The following is a 19,349-nucleotide window of genomic DNA, read 5'->3' as shown; positions in this document are numbered from 1 at the left end:
GAAGCCGATACGGACGTTCCCACAGCTGCAGCTAGCCCATTGATAGCAACTAAAAAGAGGCAGATACTCAAGACAGAGCCTTGTGGGACCCCATTCTCCTGGACTCGGGAGGAGCCGGCTTTTACGTGAAAGGAATGAAGTGACAGAAAATTTTGAATAAAAATCGGGAGTGAGCCCCTAAGACCCCACCCATGAAGTGTGGTGAGGATGTGATGTTGCCATGTTGTATCATATGCCTTCCGCATATCAAAAAAGATGGCAACCAGATGCTGACAGTGGGCAAAGGCTGTATGTATGGCAGACTCCAGGCAGACCGGATTATTGGTGGCAGAGCAGCCCTTATGGAACCCACCCTGAGACAGAGATAGGAGGCCCCGAGACTCAAGTAGCCAACTCAACCTCCAGCTCACCATATGTTCAAGCAACTTGCACAGAATGTTGGTGAGGCTAATGGGGTGGTAGCTGTCCACCTCCAATGGGTTCTTGCCAGCCTTCAACACTGGTATGATAATGCTTTCCCACCACTGAGGCGGGAACTCACCCTCAACCCAAATATGGTTGAAAAGGTCTAGGAGGTGTCGCTGGCAGTCCACCGAGAGGTGTTTGAGCATCTGATAGTGGATGCAATCCTGTCCAGGAGCTGTATCAGGGCAAGCGATGATGGCACTTTGGAATTCCCATTCATGGAATGGAGCATTGTACGATTCAGTTTGGCGCGTATGGAATGAAAGGCTCCAACATTCCACCTGCTCTTTCATGGAGAGGAAGGCCAGCGGGTAATTCGTAGAAGCAGAACTCTGAGCATAATGCTCTGCTAAGAGTTCTGCAATCATGTCAGATTCAGTACAGACTGCTCCATTCAGGGAAAGCTCCAGGTACGCTGACGGGGGTATGATATCCATAGAGTCGCCTAATCTTGGCCCAAACCTGCGATGGAGAGGTACAGATGCCAATGGTGGAGACATTCCTTTCCCAGCACTCCTGCTTCCAATGGCGAATAAGATGTCGGGCTCGGGCATGGAGCCGCTTAAAAGTAAAGAGATGTTCCAGTGACGGGTGCCGCTTATGACGTTGGAGCGCCCGCCTGTGATCTCTAATCGCCTCAGCGATCTCCGGTGACCACCAAGGCACAGTCCTCTGCTGAGGGGACCCAGAAGAACAGGGAATTGCAGAAATGATGGTGGTGGTTATCTTGTGAATCAACACATCAATGGTGTCATGAGAAAGAGGCTCAATAGTGGCAATGGAGGTGAAAAAGTACCAGTCAGCCTTATTCAAAGCCCATCTGGGGAGGTGCCCAGAAGAGTGAAGGTGTGGCAGTGACAGAAAGATCAGAAAAAGGTCACCACCGCGCAAGTCGTCATGCACACTCCATTGGACAAACGATAGAAGGCCGGGGCTGCAGACCGAAAGGTCGATGGCTGAGTACATACCATGCGCCACATTTAACTGTGTGGAGGCAGCATTATTTAAAATAGAAAGGTCGAGCTGTGCCAGCACTTGCTCAATGACAGTGCCTTGTTGCCACCAATCCACCCCACAAAGGGTTATGGGAGTTGAAGTCGCCCAGTAACAGAAAAGATGGTGACAGTTGGGCTATCAGCACAGCCAATACATGCTGTGGGGCATCGCCATCCAGTGGAAGATAGATACTGCAGATGGTAACTGCCTGTGATGTCCACACCCTAACAGCGACAGCCTCTAAAGGCGTTTGAAGAGGCACATGCTCACTGTAAAGAGAGTTAAGGACGTAGATGCAGACTCCACCAGATACCCTCTCATAAGCTGCCCGATTCGTATAACAATCCCGATAGCCATGGAGGCCGGGGGTTCGCAATGCCAGAAACCAAGTTTCCTGGAGAGCAATGCAAAAGAAAGGGTGAAGGCTGAGAAGTTGGCGGAGCACAGCAACATGGTGGAAATAACCGCTGCAATTCCACTGGAGAATGACATTGTCCACAACCGAAAAAGGTATGAAAGGACCGAGGAGGCAGATTACGCCGATGGGTCATCTACTAGCACCAAAGGAGAGCCAGAATCAAGGACCATTGCGTCTGAGGAAGAGGCAAGACTGAGGTCGTCTGGGGATGCCAAGATCTGCAAATCATCCTCAGATGGAGAGCTGGTAGTAACAAGTGGCACAGAGGCAACCTGAACCTCTTCCGTCTTACCCAGCTTTTTCTTTTCTTTTTCTTCTTCTTCTTCTTCTTCCTCCTCCTCCTCCTCCTCCTCCTCTCTGCCTCCCGCTGCTCCTTAGGAGCAACCTGGGAGGGAGTCTCAGAGGGAGGGCCAGGGACAGATGAAGAGCGGGAAGCTCTGCAATCTGGCGCTCCTTGCCACTTGAGCCACTGACTGATGTCAGCTGTCGCGCTGGAGGATGTCTTAGAAGGTATACTGACTTCCAAGGGACCCTTTCCGCATGCGAGTAACCAGAGGAGGCTGGTGTACTTCCAGCGGCGGGTGGGAGGTGGGGGTGGGGGTGGGAAGAGGCGGTCCAATATCCCAGCCAATTTGGGAGGTGTTGGTCTCCCAAAGGAGGTACCTTGGGAGTACCAGAAGAAGCAGTGTCCCCCATCACAGACATGAGGGAAGTGTTAGGGGTGCCCTGAGGGCCCACTGGAGGCTTAACAACTGCAGGGACAGCCATCGCCACCGGGGACAATGAAGTCGCAGTTGCAGCATACAATGTAGTCATCTGCACAGGATGAAGCCATTCATATTTCCTCTTTGCGTGCTGACAGGTGAGCCTGTCGAGGGTTTTTATTTCCATGATTCATCGCTCCTTATGGAGAATAGGGCAGTCAGGTGAACAGTTGACACAAGTGGGAGAAGGCATACGTGGAGCATCCAGATGCAGAGGATGACCACAATCCCTGCATGTGGCACTGGAAGTACAATGAGATGACATGTGACCAAACTTCCAACACTTGAAGCACCGCATAGGGGGAGGGATGTATGTTTTCACTTCACAATGGTAAACCATCACCTTGACCTTTTCAGGCAATGAGTCACCCAAAAGGCCAAGATAAAGGCACCAGTAGCAACCCTGTTGTCTTTTGGGTCCCTTATGCATGCGCTGGACGAAGTGGACAGCCCTTAGCTCTAAGTTTGCACGTAGCTCCTCATCCGACTGCAAAAGGAGGTCGCGATGGAAAATAACACCCTGGACCAAGTTAAGGCTTTTATGGGGAGTAAACGAGATGGGGATACCACCTAGCTTGTCAGAGGCAAGAAACGCCCACTACTGGGCTGGGCAGGTCACTTGGATCAAAATTGCCCCGCTGCGCATTTTAGACAACGCCGCCACTTCCCCAAACCTATCTTCAAGGTGGTCTACGAAAAACTGGGGCTTCATTGCCTGAAAGGTCTCTCCATCAGTCGTTCGGCAAACTAGGTACCGAGGCAAATACGGCGCACGAGACCAAGTCGCCCTACGGTCCTCCCAAGGCGTGGCCAGGAAGGGGAACAATCGGGAATCATAGGTCGCTGCATCAAATTCATTTCATACATGCTTGGACACTGCTGGTACAAAGACCCCACCAGCTTGATTTGATTTAACCTGTTTCATTGCGGGTCATCCGCCCTGCTGCCACCTACTCCAACCAAGGGCTTTGCCCACAGGCACCACCCAGCCTCAGCAAGGGCCACCTGGAGGGGTGGCCATTTCTGGGAGTCCTGGTGCCCTAGAAGGATGGGCACCTACTCCTTGGCATACGTGGGGAGGTCTCAGCTCTGGCATCAGCAATGCCATCCCTGTGTTGTCAGAGGGCTACCACCGAGAGGGACATGACAATCCCACCACAACTGACTGGCTACCGCGCTGTATTTCGGGTGCCAAAATGGTCCAGAATTGTCATGGGCATGAAGGATGGATGGCGCAGGAGACGAGTAGTAGGCAACCCATAAGACATTGGGTGCAAAGCCCGCTGCATGACAATAAGTAGCATGCAAGATCTTGGTGCATGATGGACAAACAAAAAACACCACGTAAGGCATCCTTCCCCACATGGCATGCACTAACAATGGAGTCAAACCCGAGAGGGGACCAACACACAAAGGCTGAAACATGTGAGACTCCTTTTAATCACCTCTTTCGACAGGCAGGAATACCACGAGCCAATTCTAACCCCTCAACCCGCAGGGGGATATGACCATTTCACGTGAGTACCGTTAACATCAGGAATCCAGTAAAACATCGAATCTTTGACACTGGTGCAGCCAGGAAAAGATCCTGCAAGAACAGGACCAATAACAACTGAAGAGAATCGTTCAATGTGATGGAAGTGCAACCCTTCTGCAAATTGCTGCAGATTTCAATGCTGGACCATCAAGAAGTGTCAGTGTGCTAACCATTCAACAAAACACCATCAATATGGGCTTTCAAAGTCGAAGGCCCATTCATGTATCCTTGATGACTGCACAACACAAAGCTTTATGCCTAACCTGGGCCCGTCAACACCGACATTGGACTGATGCTGACTGGAAACATGTTGTCAGACGATCTCGATTCAAATTGTATTGAGCAGATGGATGTGTACAGCTATGAAGACAACCTCATGGATTCATGGACCCTGCATATCAGCAGGGGACTGTTCAAGTCAGTGGTGTTGGGCTTGTCCAGTTGGAGTGCTAATGGTCTCCTGGTGTCAATTCCTTCCAGCACTACCTCAGACATCAGTCGATTCCATGCCATGTCTTGTGGCACTTTTGCTTGCTTGCAGGGGCCCTACACGTTATTAGGGAGGTGTACCTGTTTCTTTGGCTCTTCAGAGTAGTGTGGCCAATATGAAGATGGCAGAGGAAGGCAGATTCCTGCTGGGATAGACAGAGGGAAGAAGCTGGGATAGACAGAGGGAAGAATGGCATATGGTGGGAGTCTCCTTGATGGCACAAATTTATCAGGCAGGGGTTTAGTCTCCCAAGAGTCAGCCCAAGATTGAGCGAAAAGAGATTCAATGTAAAGGCACAAATCTGCCAGAAGAGGGGTCATGGAGAAAGGATGATACGTAGTCACCCCCCCCCCTCCCCCTCCTCCTCTCCCAGCCAGATGATCAGCGAGTTCATTACTTCATCACCTGGGAAACATACATGGCCAGGAATCTAAAGGAAATCAACCAAACATGCAGCACCTCCAAAATCAGCAAGAAGGTTGTGGATGGCAGAGACCAAGAGTTGTTGGGAAAAACACCAAGCGATAGCCTGAAGGCCACTCATTGAGTTCTTACATAACATAAAGACGACCATTTAATAAAACAGAGGGCCCAATAGATGGCCATCAATTCCGCAGTAAACCCCTCACACTTGGCAGGCAAGAGATGATGTTCTGTGCCAACAGAAGACATGAAGGCATATACCACATGATCAGCAGACTTAGAGCCATTGGTCTAAGAAACAATCCCGTAAGAGCGTTTGAACAAACAACGGAACACCACTGGAGCGGTGGAAGCTTTCAGTCCCCAGAAGAGATATATACAAATCCATGGTCGAGGAACTGACCAGGAGAATGTGGAGAAGAGGACAAGCAGAGATGATGGAACTCAAGGCACAGAGAAGTGAGGCAGAGCCCAACCAGTAAACCCACCCAAGGTGGTCAGCAGGCAGGCGGCATCCCAAAGCCACAAAGAGAAGAGAATAGGAAGGGTGAGCAGAGGAAGAGTGGATAGTGACAACATAAGAAACTAGGAGCTGGAACTGCTGAATCAGAAGGGGAGGGATACCACTGTCAACTAGAATACTAACAACAGGGCTAGTGAGAAATGCAACAGTGGCTAAATACATATCACAATGGTTAGCTGGGTCAAAGAGGAGCAGTGTGGAAGGGCCAGCTGATCCATAAACTTGACAATGATAGTCCAGACAGGACAGAAGTAATGCCTGGTAAAGATGGAAAAGGGTTGAATCATTCACGCCCCAAGAGGTGTGGACAAGGAAGCAAAGAACACTGAGTTTACGAAAACAGCCAACCTTCAGATGATGGATATGGGGGAACCAAGCAAGCTTGTTGTCAAAAAGAAGACCCAAAAATGGAACTAGGGGACCACAGTCACTTGTTTGGCATTGAGGCAGAGCTCCAGACCATTGGAAGGTGACAGAAATGCACCATCTTCGACTTAATGGGAGAGAACTGAAAACCGTGCAAGTGTGTTCATGTTGAAGCACATCAGATGAAACGCTGGAGCTGTCATTCTGCAGAGGCCACCAAGTGGGAGCTAGCCGAAAAACAAATATCATCCACCTACAGAGCAGGGGTGACCAATGGTCCAGCAGATGCCCCAAGTCCATTAATAGTGATTAGAAAAAGAAGGACATTTAATACAAAGCCCTGCAGAATGTCATTATCATGAGTCCACAGAGAGCTGAGAACAGCCAACCCGGATTCTGAATGACCAGTGGGACAGGAACTGGTGAATAAAAATCAGGAGGGGGCCCAGAAGACACCACTCATGGAGCATAAGGAGGATGTGATCGTGCCAAGTTATGTCATAAGTCTTACGAAGATCGAAGGAAACTGACAGTATGGCAGCACTGAGAAAAGGCCTACTGAATTGTGGTTTCCAATCAAAGCAGATGATTGATCAGAGACCATCCATCCTGAAAGTCACACTGGTAAGGAGATAAAAGGTAATGAGATTCAAGGACCCAATTAAGTTGATGAGCTACCACCTGTTCTAGTAACTTGCAGGGGACATTTGTCAGGCTGATGGACCAGTAACTATCAAGGGACGATAGAACCTTGCCATGCTTAAGGACAGGAACCACAATATTGTCTCTCCATTGAGAGAGTCCACACCCATGATTAAGGGACAGAAGAACCTAGGGAGGAGACAAAGCTTAACTAACATATCGGTTTGCTCTGTTTGATTAAGTAAGGGGCTTTGGCGCGATGACAATGAAAAGTAATAAGATCGCTGGAGGACAAGTGCCACCTAAGACGTTGCAAGGCATGACAATGATCAGGGATAGTGGTGGCAATAGCCGTGTTCCACCATATGTGGACATGGCCTGTCAAGTGGGGAACGACAATGCTGGCAGCACGGATTATCTTATCTGACAGATCACGGACAACTTCACCAATACAACCTGACAAAGAAGGTGGAAAGATAACCTGGGAGGTATATAGAGACGAATCAGCATGACGGAAAACCCAGCAGGGAAACCTAGTCATTAGGAGGTGGAAAAGGAATGAGAGAATCAATGGAAGGTGGTCACTATCACAGATGTTATCATGCGGCAATCAGTGTAAGGAAGGAAGAAGGGGAGGGAACGAGAGTAAAAGATCAATGACAGAGAAAGTGCCATATGCAGCACTGAAATGAGAAGGGGAACCATCATTAAGAAAACACAGGCCATGGTCCACAAGAAATTGGTCAAAGAGGATCCCCCAACTAGATGAAGAACCATTGCCTCTCAAAGGATGATGGGCATTAAAATCTCCAAGGAGGAGGAGGAGGAGGAGGAGAAAAGAAGGGGGGAGTTGCTGAAGGAGAGCAGTTGGGGCAGATGTGAGTGGCCTGTCAGGAGGGAGATAGAAACTGCAAACTGTGATGGCAGAGTCCAAATGGACTCGAACAGCAACCGCTTCCAATGGGGTATGAAATGGGATCCACACACTAAAAATATCTGTACAGATCGATGCGCATACACCACTGGAAGCCCTCAAAGGGCCAACCCGGTTTCGACAGAAAGCATGGAACCCACGAAGGGTTGGTGAGTGGGCATCAATAAAACAAAATTCCTGGAGGGAGACACAAGCTGCCAAGTAAAAGGCAATAAGGGATTGCAAATCTAGAAGGTCATGGTAGAATCCATTATAGTTCTACTGAATAACCACAGAGCAGGTATCCAAATGAGAGGTGAAGGGGCTGGGCTCGCACCAATCACACCTCTGGGTCACCATCTGTAACCAACAATGATGGGGGACCTACATAAATAAGATGTCAGACTCAGGTTGCAAGGAGGGAAATGGCACCTAATGGGAGGGGGGGGGGGGGGCTTGTCCTGGGACAGATGGAGGGGGTCAGAGCATAGAGATTTGTTCTGCTCATTTCTGGGCCAAAAAACAACTAAGGTCAGAAGTGACCATGCCACAATCTTAGAATATCAAGAAGTAAAAAAACTTATTTGTCTATACATTAAGCCCAACTGACAGAAGCAAAGTGAGCTGTCTTTTCAGATTTCCTCGTGTAGAAACATCCACAAAATACACTGTAGAGACAGGAGAGGTCCCGAACCAAAGAGTAAATGGGCTTCACAACATTGCTTCAGCAGATAAAAAATGAAATGCACTACACAGCCTGCGCGTCATTCGTTAAAACAGCTGGTAACTCAGACGGCAAACATACAAGGTGAATAAAAATTTGTGCACTCTGACTTCGCAGTGCTGTCCCTCACATTCAGGCAATACAAAAAAGTCTCTCACAACATTTTGTTTTGTGCATATTTCTGGCAGTAAATGGACATTAAAGATTGGCAATCTGGCAATACTGTAATCACACGTATGGTAGGTACCTCTGTCAGCATATAGCAGAAGTTCTGTGCAGTTGGTGCAGTGGATAGTGTTCTGGGTTAGCATGAAGGAAGTCGAGGGTTCGATTCTGGATCGGGACGTATGTGTTTCTATTTGCCCGTTTCATTCTGTTACATTGTATTGTAGTATATACCATTTCTTAAGCCTCATGTTTCTGAAATTTACGCAGTATATGTCTGGAAACCATTTGCAAAGCATATTGCTGGTCTTACTGATGACATAAGGTCATAACAAATAAAATGGACATGTACTTTGCAAGAATAGTAGTTGGTACTAATAAATGAGACCACTGAAATCTAGTAGACGCAGTGGTGTGAAACAACTCGCATCCACAACATGCAAAGGCTTCTTTAAAAGCTGATCAACGAAAACAATTGTACTTCCATTTCTGTGCTCAAAATATGTAAGTGTAAATGTTTCTCAAGAAGAGAAATTTGTTAACATCGAGTATAGATTTAAGTGTCAGGAAGTCGTTTCTGAAAGTATTTGTATGGAGTGTAGCCATGTATGGAAGTGAAACATGGACGATAACTAGTTTGGACAAGAAGAGAATAGAAGCTTTCGAAATGTGGTGCTACAGAAGAATGCTGAAGATAAGGTGGGTAGATCACGTAACTAATGAGGAGGTACTGAGTAGGATTGGGGAGAAGAGAAGTTTGTGGCACAACTTGACTAGAAGAAGGGATCGGTTGGTAGGACATGTTTTGAGGCATCAAAGGATCACAAATTTAGCATTGGAGGGCACCGTGGAGGGTAAAAATCGTAGAGGGAGACCAAGAGATGAATACACTAAGCAGATTCAGAAGGATGTAGGTTGCAGTAGGTACTGGGAGATGAAGAAGCTTGCACAGGATAGAGTAGCATGGAGAGCTGCATCAAACCAGTCTCAGGACTGAAGACCACAACAACAACAACAACAACAACAAATGTTTTGTAGAAGACCCACTGTAACCACTGTATGATGATTAAGAGTCCAGATACCTTACCATGCAGACTACATTTAGCAAATAAAAACACATTCATCTTGACTCAGAATTGACCCTCGATCTCCTGCATGCCAACCCAAAATGCTATCCACTACACTAAATGCACAGCACTACTCCTATATGCTGAAAGAGGTAGTTACCGTACATGTGATTACAGTGTTGCCAGATTGCCAATCTTTATCGTCGATTTATTGCCAGAAATACGCACAGGACGAAATTTTGTGAGAGACATTTTTGTATTGCTAATAGGTAAGGAATTGCTCTGCAAAGTCCAAATGTGCAAATTTTTCTTCACCGTGTATATGAGAACATAAGTGGTTCAAAAAAGGCATTTTGTCAGGAAATGGTGAACAATCAATGGCTGATGACAATGAGCACAATGTGGCAAGGGATTATCACTTAACAAAAAGCAATGGATAAATGACAATACCTAGCGCACAACCTAGCTAAAAATGACCTCGTGGCAAGGGGACCTAGACGAGGTTGGCCAAGCTGCTGGGAGTGGTTTAATTTCCCAGAGCTTGTGCACATGAAGAGAAGACCAGTGGTGATGCCAAAGTGACACCACCTGCCGACAGATAGAACACAGAGATCACTGAAGGGATGAAAGAGCTAGTGAACCGAGGTAGGAGGACTGCAGTCTTGGCAGCAGTGTCAGCAGGCTCAATTCCTGTCAGACTGATGTGACCAGAAACCCACAAGATCACCACTGTGGCTTCCTCAACAGTGAGCAAATGGAAGTGTTCTTGGACCTGATGCACTAAGGGATGGACTGAGAATAGCACACAGAGGCTCTGAAGGGTGCTGAGAGAATCAGAGCATATGACACAATTAAAAAGCCTGTGTTGCCAGGTGTATTGGGTGGCCTGATAGAGGGGAAGAGCTCTGCTGTAGATGTTGAACATGAGCAGTGTTCTGGAAGCTGGTACCAAATATGATCGATCCCAATGATGAAGGCACACCAGACACCACAGTCTGTCTTAGAGCCATCAGTGTACACAAAGATGTTGTCACTAAGTTGTGTGCGAAGTCAAGAAACTTTCTGCAATAGATCAAATCTGGAAAAGTTTCCTTATGAAAAGAGTGAGCTCCAAGATGAACACAGGCCACCACACAAAACAAAGTTGGTGAAGAGTTCACACACATAAGGAATGTGGCAGGTAGCATGAAGTTAGCTGGAGTAGGAGCTAAAAGCAAACTACAGGAGGTAACAGAGAAGATGGATGGGCCCAATACTGGTGGTCAAGGTAGTCATGAAGAAAAAAGTCATAGGATGGGTAGCTGTGCACGGCAGACAAACTTAAAGTGTACCTACAGAGGAGAACATCACGCCAGTATCATAGTGGTAGTTTGGCAGCTTCTGCTTACAGACTCTCAACCGGGCCAAACAGATGAACAAACAAAACACCCATAGCCTAGTTTCGAATGGACAAGGGATCAGTAAAACGGAGGAGGGTGGTCCAATCCATTCCCCGGGAAGTACCGCTTAGAACACATAGTACATAAGAGAGACTGGGTAAAGCGTGCGACCAGGTAAGACATATGGAAGGACTAAGAAAGTTTTCTATCAAGCATCAGCCCCAGGAATTCTGTAGCTTCAGCAAACAGAAGAGCAACAGGCCAAGATGTAAAGATGGTGGAAGATACCGACTGCATTGCCAGAAATTCATACAAATGATTTTGTCAGCCATTGTCGATACTCCACGAGTAAAGGTGATTGAGACATCGCTGAAGATGCTGCTCAAGGAGACAAGTCTGTGGAGAAATGCAATAAGTCACAAAGTTGTCAACGGAACAGGCGCTGGAGATGCATGGTAGGAGACAGGCCATAATAGGATTAACAGCTATAGCAAAGAGGACAATACTCAGGACAGAGCCTTGAGGCAACCCATTCACCTGGATGAAGACACCCGACACAGCTAAACCCAAATGTACCTTGAAACTCAGTCTTTTACAAATTCGTGAAAGAAATGGGAAAAGCTCTCGTGGAAGCCCCACATAAAAAAAAAAAAAGTCCACAGTCTGGTATTCCCACAGAAAACCATTCATGACATGGATTGACAAAGTCACAAGATGGTCAACTGCTGAATGGCGCACTCGAAATTAACATTTTACATTGGTTAGTAGATTGTGAGATTTGAGCCACCATAACAACCAGCCACAAATCATATATTCCATCACCTCGCAAACACAGCTGGTGAGAGAAATAGGGTGGTTATTAGAAGGAAGGTGTTTGTCCTTACCAGGTATGGATGTGACAGTAGAGTCTTATGGGCATCTGGGAAACTTTCCATCTGCATACATATGATTGTATGTATGAAGGAGAAAGTGCTTGTCTGCAAGAGAAAGGTGCTGCAACATCTGAATGTAAACATTGTCTGGCCCTGGGGCGTAAGATCAGGATGAAAGACCATGACCTAGCTCCCCCATAGTGAAGGCGGCACTGTAGCGTTCACAATTCTGAGAGGAGAGGTGCATCACCCGAGCCTGCTCCACTCATTTCTGAGGGAGGAAGGTGGGGTGATAGTGGGTGGAGCTTGAAATCTCCACAAAATAGCAAACCAAGGTACTGAAGATAGCTGTAGAATCCACAATGACATCACCTGCTTTGGTCAGGCCGGAAATCTGGGAACTGACCTTGGTGCCATAGAATCAACGGAGGTTGCCCCATACAAGGGAAGCAGGAGTGGAACCGTAAAAATAACTAGTAAATGAAATCTAGCTAGTGTTTTCGATATTGCGAATAATGCACCAACACTGCACACGCAACTATTTATAACAAGTACAGTTTGCCATGGTAGAATGAAGGTTAAAAATACAGAGAGCACGCTTACGAGTGCAAATCACATCACGGCATACCTCAAGACCACCAGGGGATTGGTACAAGGCATGGTAATGATGAAATGTGAAGTATAGAACATTCTGCGGCAGTAAGGATAAAGTTAATGATGTACTCTATCTGGTCATCACATATGGGGAAATGTTGTTCATTGAAGGTTGCCAGTGACGAAGAAAGCCTCCAGTCAGCCTTAGAAAGCTACAACTTGGGTTTACAGGTAGGCATGGGAGGAGTCAGCAAACGGGTAGAACACGGGAAATGGTCGCTCGAGTAGTGTCAGAGAGAAAGGGCCACTTGAGATGATGGGCAAGCTGGGAATTGGAGAACGAGTGTTCCAAATGGGAATAGGTATGTGTGGAGTCTGAAAGGAACATGAGTGCTCTAGTGTTAAGACAGACGAGGTTGAGTTGATTGAGAAAGTCAGTCAAGTGGGCACCTATCTGACAGGCTCTTTAAGAACCCCAAAGGGGATGCTGTGCATTAAAGTCACCAAGAAACACAAAGGAGCGAGGGAGTTCCCCAATAAGATGGAGGAAGTCTATCCTGGTGACAATAAATGATGCAAGGATGTAAACGGTACAGAGAGAAAAGTGAAATGAGGAAGGAAAATGCAGACTGCAACAGCTTGCAGCCGAGTGTTCAGTGAGATAGTTTGGCTATGAATGGATGAGCAGCATGACCCCCCCCCCCCCCATGAGATGGAATGCCCTACCTCGTGGGGGGGGGGGGGGGGGGGGAGGTCAAAGTGGACCAGAAGGAAATGCAAGAGATCAAAGTGGTTGCAGGGATGCAATTTTGTTTTTTGGAGGCAAAGAACAAGTGAATGCTGTGATTATGAGAGCAGTCGTAATTCCTCCTTGTTGGATCTAATGCCACAAACATTCCACTGGAGGAGAGACATAACTGGGAAAGGGGAGGAGGGAACAAATGAAGGATTGTCACCTCAGTGGCTGCGGAGTGCCAGCCTTCGAAGACTCGGTGTTTCAAGGCAAAGAGGCAGGAAGAATCTGTTCCATGAAATCTACAGAGGCGTTGGCTTTCTCATTGGGTTGGCTAGTCCATTCCAGAGTAGAAAAATGGTAGGCCATGTGCACTGGAAACATGAAGGATGGCGGAGTGAGGGTATCATGCAGAGTCACGGCAGAAGAGGATCTCCAATTCCAGGAAGGAAAAGACTATTTGCCTTTGTTTGATTTCTTAGAGTCTTTGCAGATGGCAGATAAAGACTCCGATGTTTGTTGGTTGGAGGAACATAAAAAGTAGTTGCAGGAGTATCCATTTTTCTAGCCTGCTGGTTTGTAGCGGTTGCTTTTGCCACCAGAGGTGAAGATTTGGTGGCTTGTTGCACAGCTGGAGGAGGAGGATGAGACGGGGATGCTACCATGATACTCGACGATTTTACAACTGCACTGCTGAATTTAAGGTTGCAAGTCTGCGTGGCTGTGTCTTTTATGGAATGAGGTGTAGCAAGAGCAGTACTGTAAGTACCAGATGGTCTTTTGGCTATGCAACAACTTGTGAGCGACAAGGTAATATACTTTTTTCCTTCACCTGCATCTCCTGGACAGCCCGCTCGTAAAGATACAGGAGACGTTCTTGGGATGAGGCTGCATGGTTGCCATTGCAATTGATACAGTGGGTGGAGGAGGTGGGCAATTGCCCTCACGAGCATACCTACCACACATAACACATTTGGCAGTTCCAACAGGACATATAAGTGCGGTTGTAATGTTGACACTGGTAGCAACACATCCGGTTTGGGATGTACGGTCAGACCTTGATGACTTCAATGGAAGCACTACTCGATCAAACATGAGAAAAACGGGGTGTATAGGCACTAAAGTTGCATCAACATCTTTCATGACATGGGCTTGAAAATCACAACTGGTCTCCAAAAGCAAAATTCCATTATGTAAACAACAGCAAGATTTCACAGGGCCTACAATTTCATCAACACTTTTCTGAATAATAAACGGATTAACCGTAGCAAAGGACTGACCACCTTTAGTAAGTGATACTATGAGGAACCAAAGTGTAGCTGAGAGCTTCTTTGAATCTTTAGCCTCATTCTGTTTATGTTTAGTAGGTGTAGACTGAGATGGTGATTGGCTCATTCTGAGAAAATCCCTTATGATTGCCAAAATCTCCAATGGTGTGCTCCTACCAACTGAGGGAGGGGTTCCACACCTCACAAATCCTGACAGATGGACCAATTGGCAATTTGGGAAAATAACAGCTCAGGCAATCACGCCTCCGTCGGCCTGGCCTGTAACCTGGGGCATGTGCGAAACCTACCTGTTGCGGAACAACAGTAGAGATGGAGAATGAAGAAGAAAACGGTTGAGAGACTGTTCTCATGTCAGGCTACTAAAACTTCAGAACACATTCCCCTAATATCCCACCCATGTTCCCTATGGAAAGGGAAAAAGAATAGCAGGAGGATAGACATGCAAAAGGAAGGGAAAAGGTGCTGAAAAGGCTGGGCAACCACGGTAGCCAAGCCTGAACTCACCCAAAGAGTGGCGAGGCACCTGTGGGGGTGCCACACAGAGAGAATAGGCTGCAAGATCTGGAACCGAAAGAGAGCGGGCAACCTTGGGGCTACAGGTGGGCACTGAGGAAATGGGGGGAGGGGGGGGGCACTTCTTTGGCTGGGAAGTGGGAGTAGCACCTGGCGGGAAGGGAGTGGGAACTGCAGGGGAGCGGGAGAGGAGAGGAGGATGGGACTGGTGTAAGGAAGAGGTAGGAGGGGGAAGCAACGTCTCATAGGCAAAAGTTGAAGTCATCAACACAGGGTGGAGCTGGTCATATTTTTGATGAGCCTCAATGTAAGATAGACAATCCGCTTACTTATACTCTTATATCTTCTATTATTTCTTGCAAGCTGGCCAACCTGGTGACTGTGTAGAGTGACGGTCATGACAATTTACACACACAAGTGGCAGCACACAGAGGCTCCCTTCATGGAATCATTGTCCACAGTCACCACACAGAGAGTCCCCCCGTACATCGGGAAGACACGTGCCCAAAACACAAGCATTGAAAGCCTTATTGATGGTGGGATGTATGGCTTCATGTCACACTAATAAGACATAACCCTGACCTCCCTCGAAAAACAGAATGAAGGTGCCGGTATCAATGCAGTTGTCCTTATCACCTTACTGCACACGTCAAACAAAATGAACACCACATCGTTCCAAATTAGCCTAGAGTTCCTCATCAGTCTGAAGGATGAGTTGCCTATGAATCATGGAATCATGACACTGGACCATATTCAGAGACAGGTGACGTGTAATAGACACCAAGACATCACCAAGCACAAAGAGCTCCAGCTTGGGGGGGGGGGGGGGGGGGGCGGGAGCGGGTGGATGGAGCTGATCACCAGGGACCCCGACCACATCTTACTGAGAGACTCCACTATGCCAAATGTGCCTTACATATTTTCCAAAAAAATTGTAGCTCTGTTGTAGTAAATTTGTCCCTGTCCATCATAGTACAGGGGAAAGTGTTTCACTACAACATGGTGAGCCTGACAGTCCTTCCAGCGTGTAGCCAGGGAAGGGAAGGCTGTAGGGGAATAATAAGAAGCATTAAATGATCTGTTACCACTCGAAGAGGAGGCCAGATTTTTGGAGCTTGATGTGCTTCAAGTGCAAGCCCTGATACCACCCACTCCAATCAAGGGCTTTCCCCATGGGTGCTCTCCAGCCACAGCAAGGGCCATCTGGCATGGCAGCCATTGCCAGTAATTCCTATGCTTCAGAATGACAAGCAACCCTCCTAGGCATATATGGGGTGGCAATAGCTCAGGTATCACAAGTGTGATCTCTGTGTTGCCAGGGGCCCCACCCAGACGGGTACATAACAGCCCCACCACATGGACTGGCTACACATGCTGGTGACCTAGCAAGACAGAAGGGAGCTAATGCGGGGGAGACAGAGAGGAAGGAATGGGGAGAGAAATCCGTGCTATGGTTGACACTAGGGAGGGAGTTGTTCTTCAAATCACTCACACTGTAGATAGAAAATTAAGAAGTGGAAGTCAAACCTCAAAGAGGGACCAAAAAGGATGAAAGAGGAAAAGCAATGAGAACCAAAACCATAAGGAATACAGAAAACCAGGTAGATAGTGAGGTCAACATAAGTAAAAACACCAAGAGAGGGGGAGGAGGGGGCAGGGCTGTGGTGTAGGAGTGAGGAGCAAGGATGAGGAAGTAGGGGCAAGGGGGAGGAAATGCAGCCTGGGAAGGAAGACAGGACTGCAACAGCTTGGGGACCTGTGGGAGTTACAAACTTACAAAAGAGCCATGAGCACCGCTGGGAACGGTAGGTAAGAAAAAGGCCAATGGTCAACTAGGTTTACTGGGAGAATTTTGGGAAAGAGTGGTTCAACTGTAAAGGAGAAAACATATACAACACTAGTGCAACCTGTTCTTGAGTACTGCTCAAGTGTTTGGGATCCATATCAGGTCGGATTAAAGGAAGACATCAAAGCGATTCAGAGGTGGGCTGCTAGATTTGTTATCGGTAGCTTCGAACAACATGCAACTGTTACAGAGATGCTTCGGGAACTCAAATGGGAATCCCAGAGGGAAGACCACATTCTTTTTGAGGAACACTACTGAGAAAATTTAGAGAACCGGCATTTGAAGCTGACTGCAGAATAATTCTATCACCGCCAAATATATTTCACATAAGGACCATAAAGATAAAATATGAGAAATTAGGGCTCATAAAGAGGAATACAGACTGTAGTTTTTCCCACACTCTATTTATGAATGGAACAGGAAAGGAAATGACTGGCAGTGCTACTGGGTACCCCCCCCCCCCCCCCGCCCCCCACACCGTGCACCCCGGAAGGTGGCTTGTGGAGCATGTACATAGGTGTAGAAGTAGACACTGAGTTTTGTGTTAAAGGTGGATTTACGCTCACTGCTGTACCGTGCCACGTACTGGCCACATCTATTACACAAGTTAAGTGTTTGTCTTTGTTAATGATAATGAACAGTTTGTTCAGAATTTTAACACCTTTCTTTACTATTTTAGAGCTTAATGTCACTACCCTCTAGATGTGACACAAAACATTGGACCATGGCCATAAAACAAAAATCACCAAGGGCGCAAGTGCCCGCCATGAAAGCCTGCACTGTATGATGAATATTATTTGCAAACTCCTTGAACACTCTCAGCACAATGGCTGTGGGGGCTAGCTGAACTCAAATGAATGGAATATACCAGACTAACAGTGACAGCTTTCCTTAACTGGCAATGTAGTCTGACTTTGTTAGCAGTGAGACTGGGCTTAGCATCTCATCTGCTTTTGTGTATGAACATGCAGCATGTGCAGTTAAAAACACACACAACAATACTCAGCACAGCAAAGATAACACAGAATGGTGACAATGATACTAGTGTATTCTGGGCTAAGGTTAGTACTGAACTGAAACAAGTGAACATTGGTCCAAAGTTTTACTCTGCCCTGCAACTTTCTGTGAATCTGCTGCTCACGCAATCTGTTGAACCAAGAGTCTTCCTTTAGTTAATAGTTTAATTAGTTAGTTTTAGGGTGTTTGATGTAATCATTAGCAAACAAGAGTAAAGGTAGAAAAAATGAACTAAGTGCACTTAATGGGGTCTATAAAGAGAAAAAAAACCAAAATTTTCAAAATAAAAATCACTTTTTAATATCCAGGTTTATCATTATAATGGATTTATCTTTTCTTTCTTGAGTTATTGTGTTTTTCAATTCCAACCCACTTTCTTGCCCTTAAAGGAGTGTTGCATTCCAGAAAGTTCTTCATACAACAGTTATTTTGGAGCATGTGAGCTTAAGTAATCAATATTTATGAATTATGCATGCACCCTTCCAACAACTTCAAAATGCAGTTATTCACTGGTTACTCACGACTTTTCGCTGTTGAAGAATCACTCAGTGATGAGTGTGCCAAGGTGTTCTGAGACTCTGATCCTTGCAGCTGCGAATCAGGTATTTTCTGTTGGTAGGGAGAATGTCGCCATGGTGATCCTCTTTCAGGGGAAGTATGATGGTTCCCAAGTTCTGTATAATCACCGTACTGTTCTTTCTCTGCCTGTGTATCTGACAGTTCATTCTCTACACCCTATTGAATGTCAAATACACACTGTTAGCATGAATTCAAATTTTTAGACTTACAGACACAAATATATATTTTACAACCTGTAGCTCTCACTTACTGAGTCATACTGTGAAACCACTGCATCCAGGGATGTCAACAGTACAGCAGTAAATAGAAATATGTAATTCATCATTCCTGAAACATAACAATCTTATATCTCTTATGACAACACTAAAAATCCAAATAAATATTTTTCTGGCTCTTATGGGAATATTCTGTTCTAATTTTGTATCATTATTCAGTTTGTAGAAAGAATTAATTAAGTCAATAAATCTCTACCAGTTATAATGAGATGGAAAAAACTCAATTAAAAATTAATATGTGAGCACATAAGCTAGCTCTTTAGGTAGAAAAGAATTGTCCTTTCATACAAAGGAGAATTATTCTTGTGATCATGTCGCACTCTGCACCAAACAACGGATCAAATTGTGAGTGATTACACCATCAAGGTGTACCCTAGACCAAACGTCGATGTACAAGAACTGAAGGATGCTGGATGGTTTGACATTAATTTCTACACGTTATGCTTGTTGTCCATGTTCCTCAGTTCACCGTCAACTTTTTACTAGGTTGGTGCACAAGTCCTTAGTGTTTTTTGATAAGTTTAATAAAGACAACAGATACATATAACAGAGTCCTTTAATCATCAATAACATACTCTCCTTCATTATTTACAACAGTCTGCCACTGCTGGGGCAACTTTTTGATTCCGTGACTGTAGAAATCACGTGGTTTTGAGGCAAAGAACTCATCAAACCATATTCGGAGCACATTTTCGGCCGGAAAGGAAGTTCCTTGAAGGTTTTTCAGTAGAGAGCGGAAAAGGTGTTCACGTGAATAAC

At 46.3% G+C, this 19,349-nt stretch overlaps 1 protein-coding gene across 4 annotated transcripts in view; it reads right to left on the bottom strand.

Moving 5' to 3' along the window:
* The window catches only part of LOC124615397 (peptidyl-alpha-hydroxyglycine alpha-amidating lyase 1), a 96,295-nt gene that overhangs the window by 65,668 nt on the left and 11,278 nt on the right, over nucleotides 1–19,349 (bottom strand). For all 4 annotated transcript variants that reach the window (XM_047143231.1, XM_047143228.1, XM_047143229.1 and 1 more), the window contains exons 2-3: nucleotides 18,566–18,642; nucleotides 18,258–18,471 (exon numbers count right to left, since the gene is read on the bottom strand). In XM_047143231.1, the coding sequence (XP_046999187.1) occupies nucleotides 18,258–18,471; nucleotides 18,566–18,642 (291 nt within the window). The remainder of the gene's footprint in view (nucleotides 1–18,257; nucleotides 18,472–18,565; nucleotides 18,643–19,349) is intronic.

This window comes from Schistocerca americana, chromosome 5 (genome assembly GCF_021461395.2).
Source record: "Schistocerca americana isolate TAMUIC-IGC-003095 chromosome 5, iqSchAmer2.1, whole genome shotgun sequence".
NCBI lineage: Eukaryota > Metazoa > Arthropoda > Insecta > Orthoptera > Acrididae > Schistocerca > Schistocerca americana.
The sequence above is the reverse complement of the archived record's forward strand: the minus strand, read 5'-3'. Positions and strand labels throughout refer to the sequence as shown.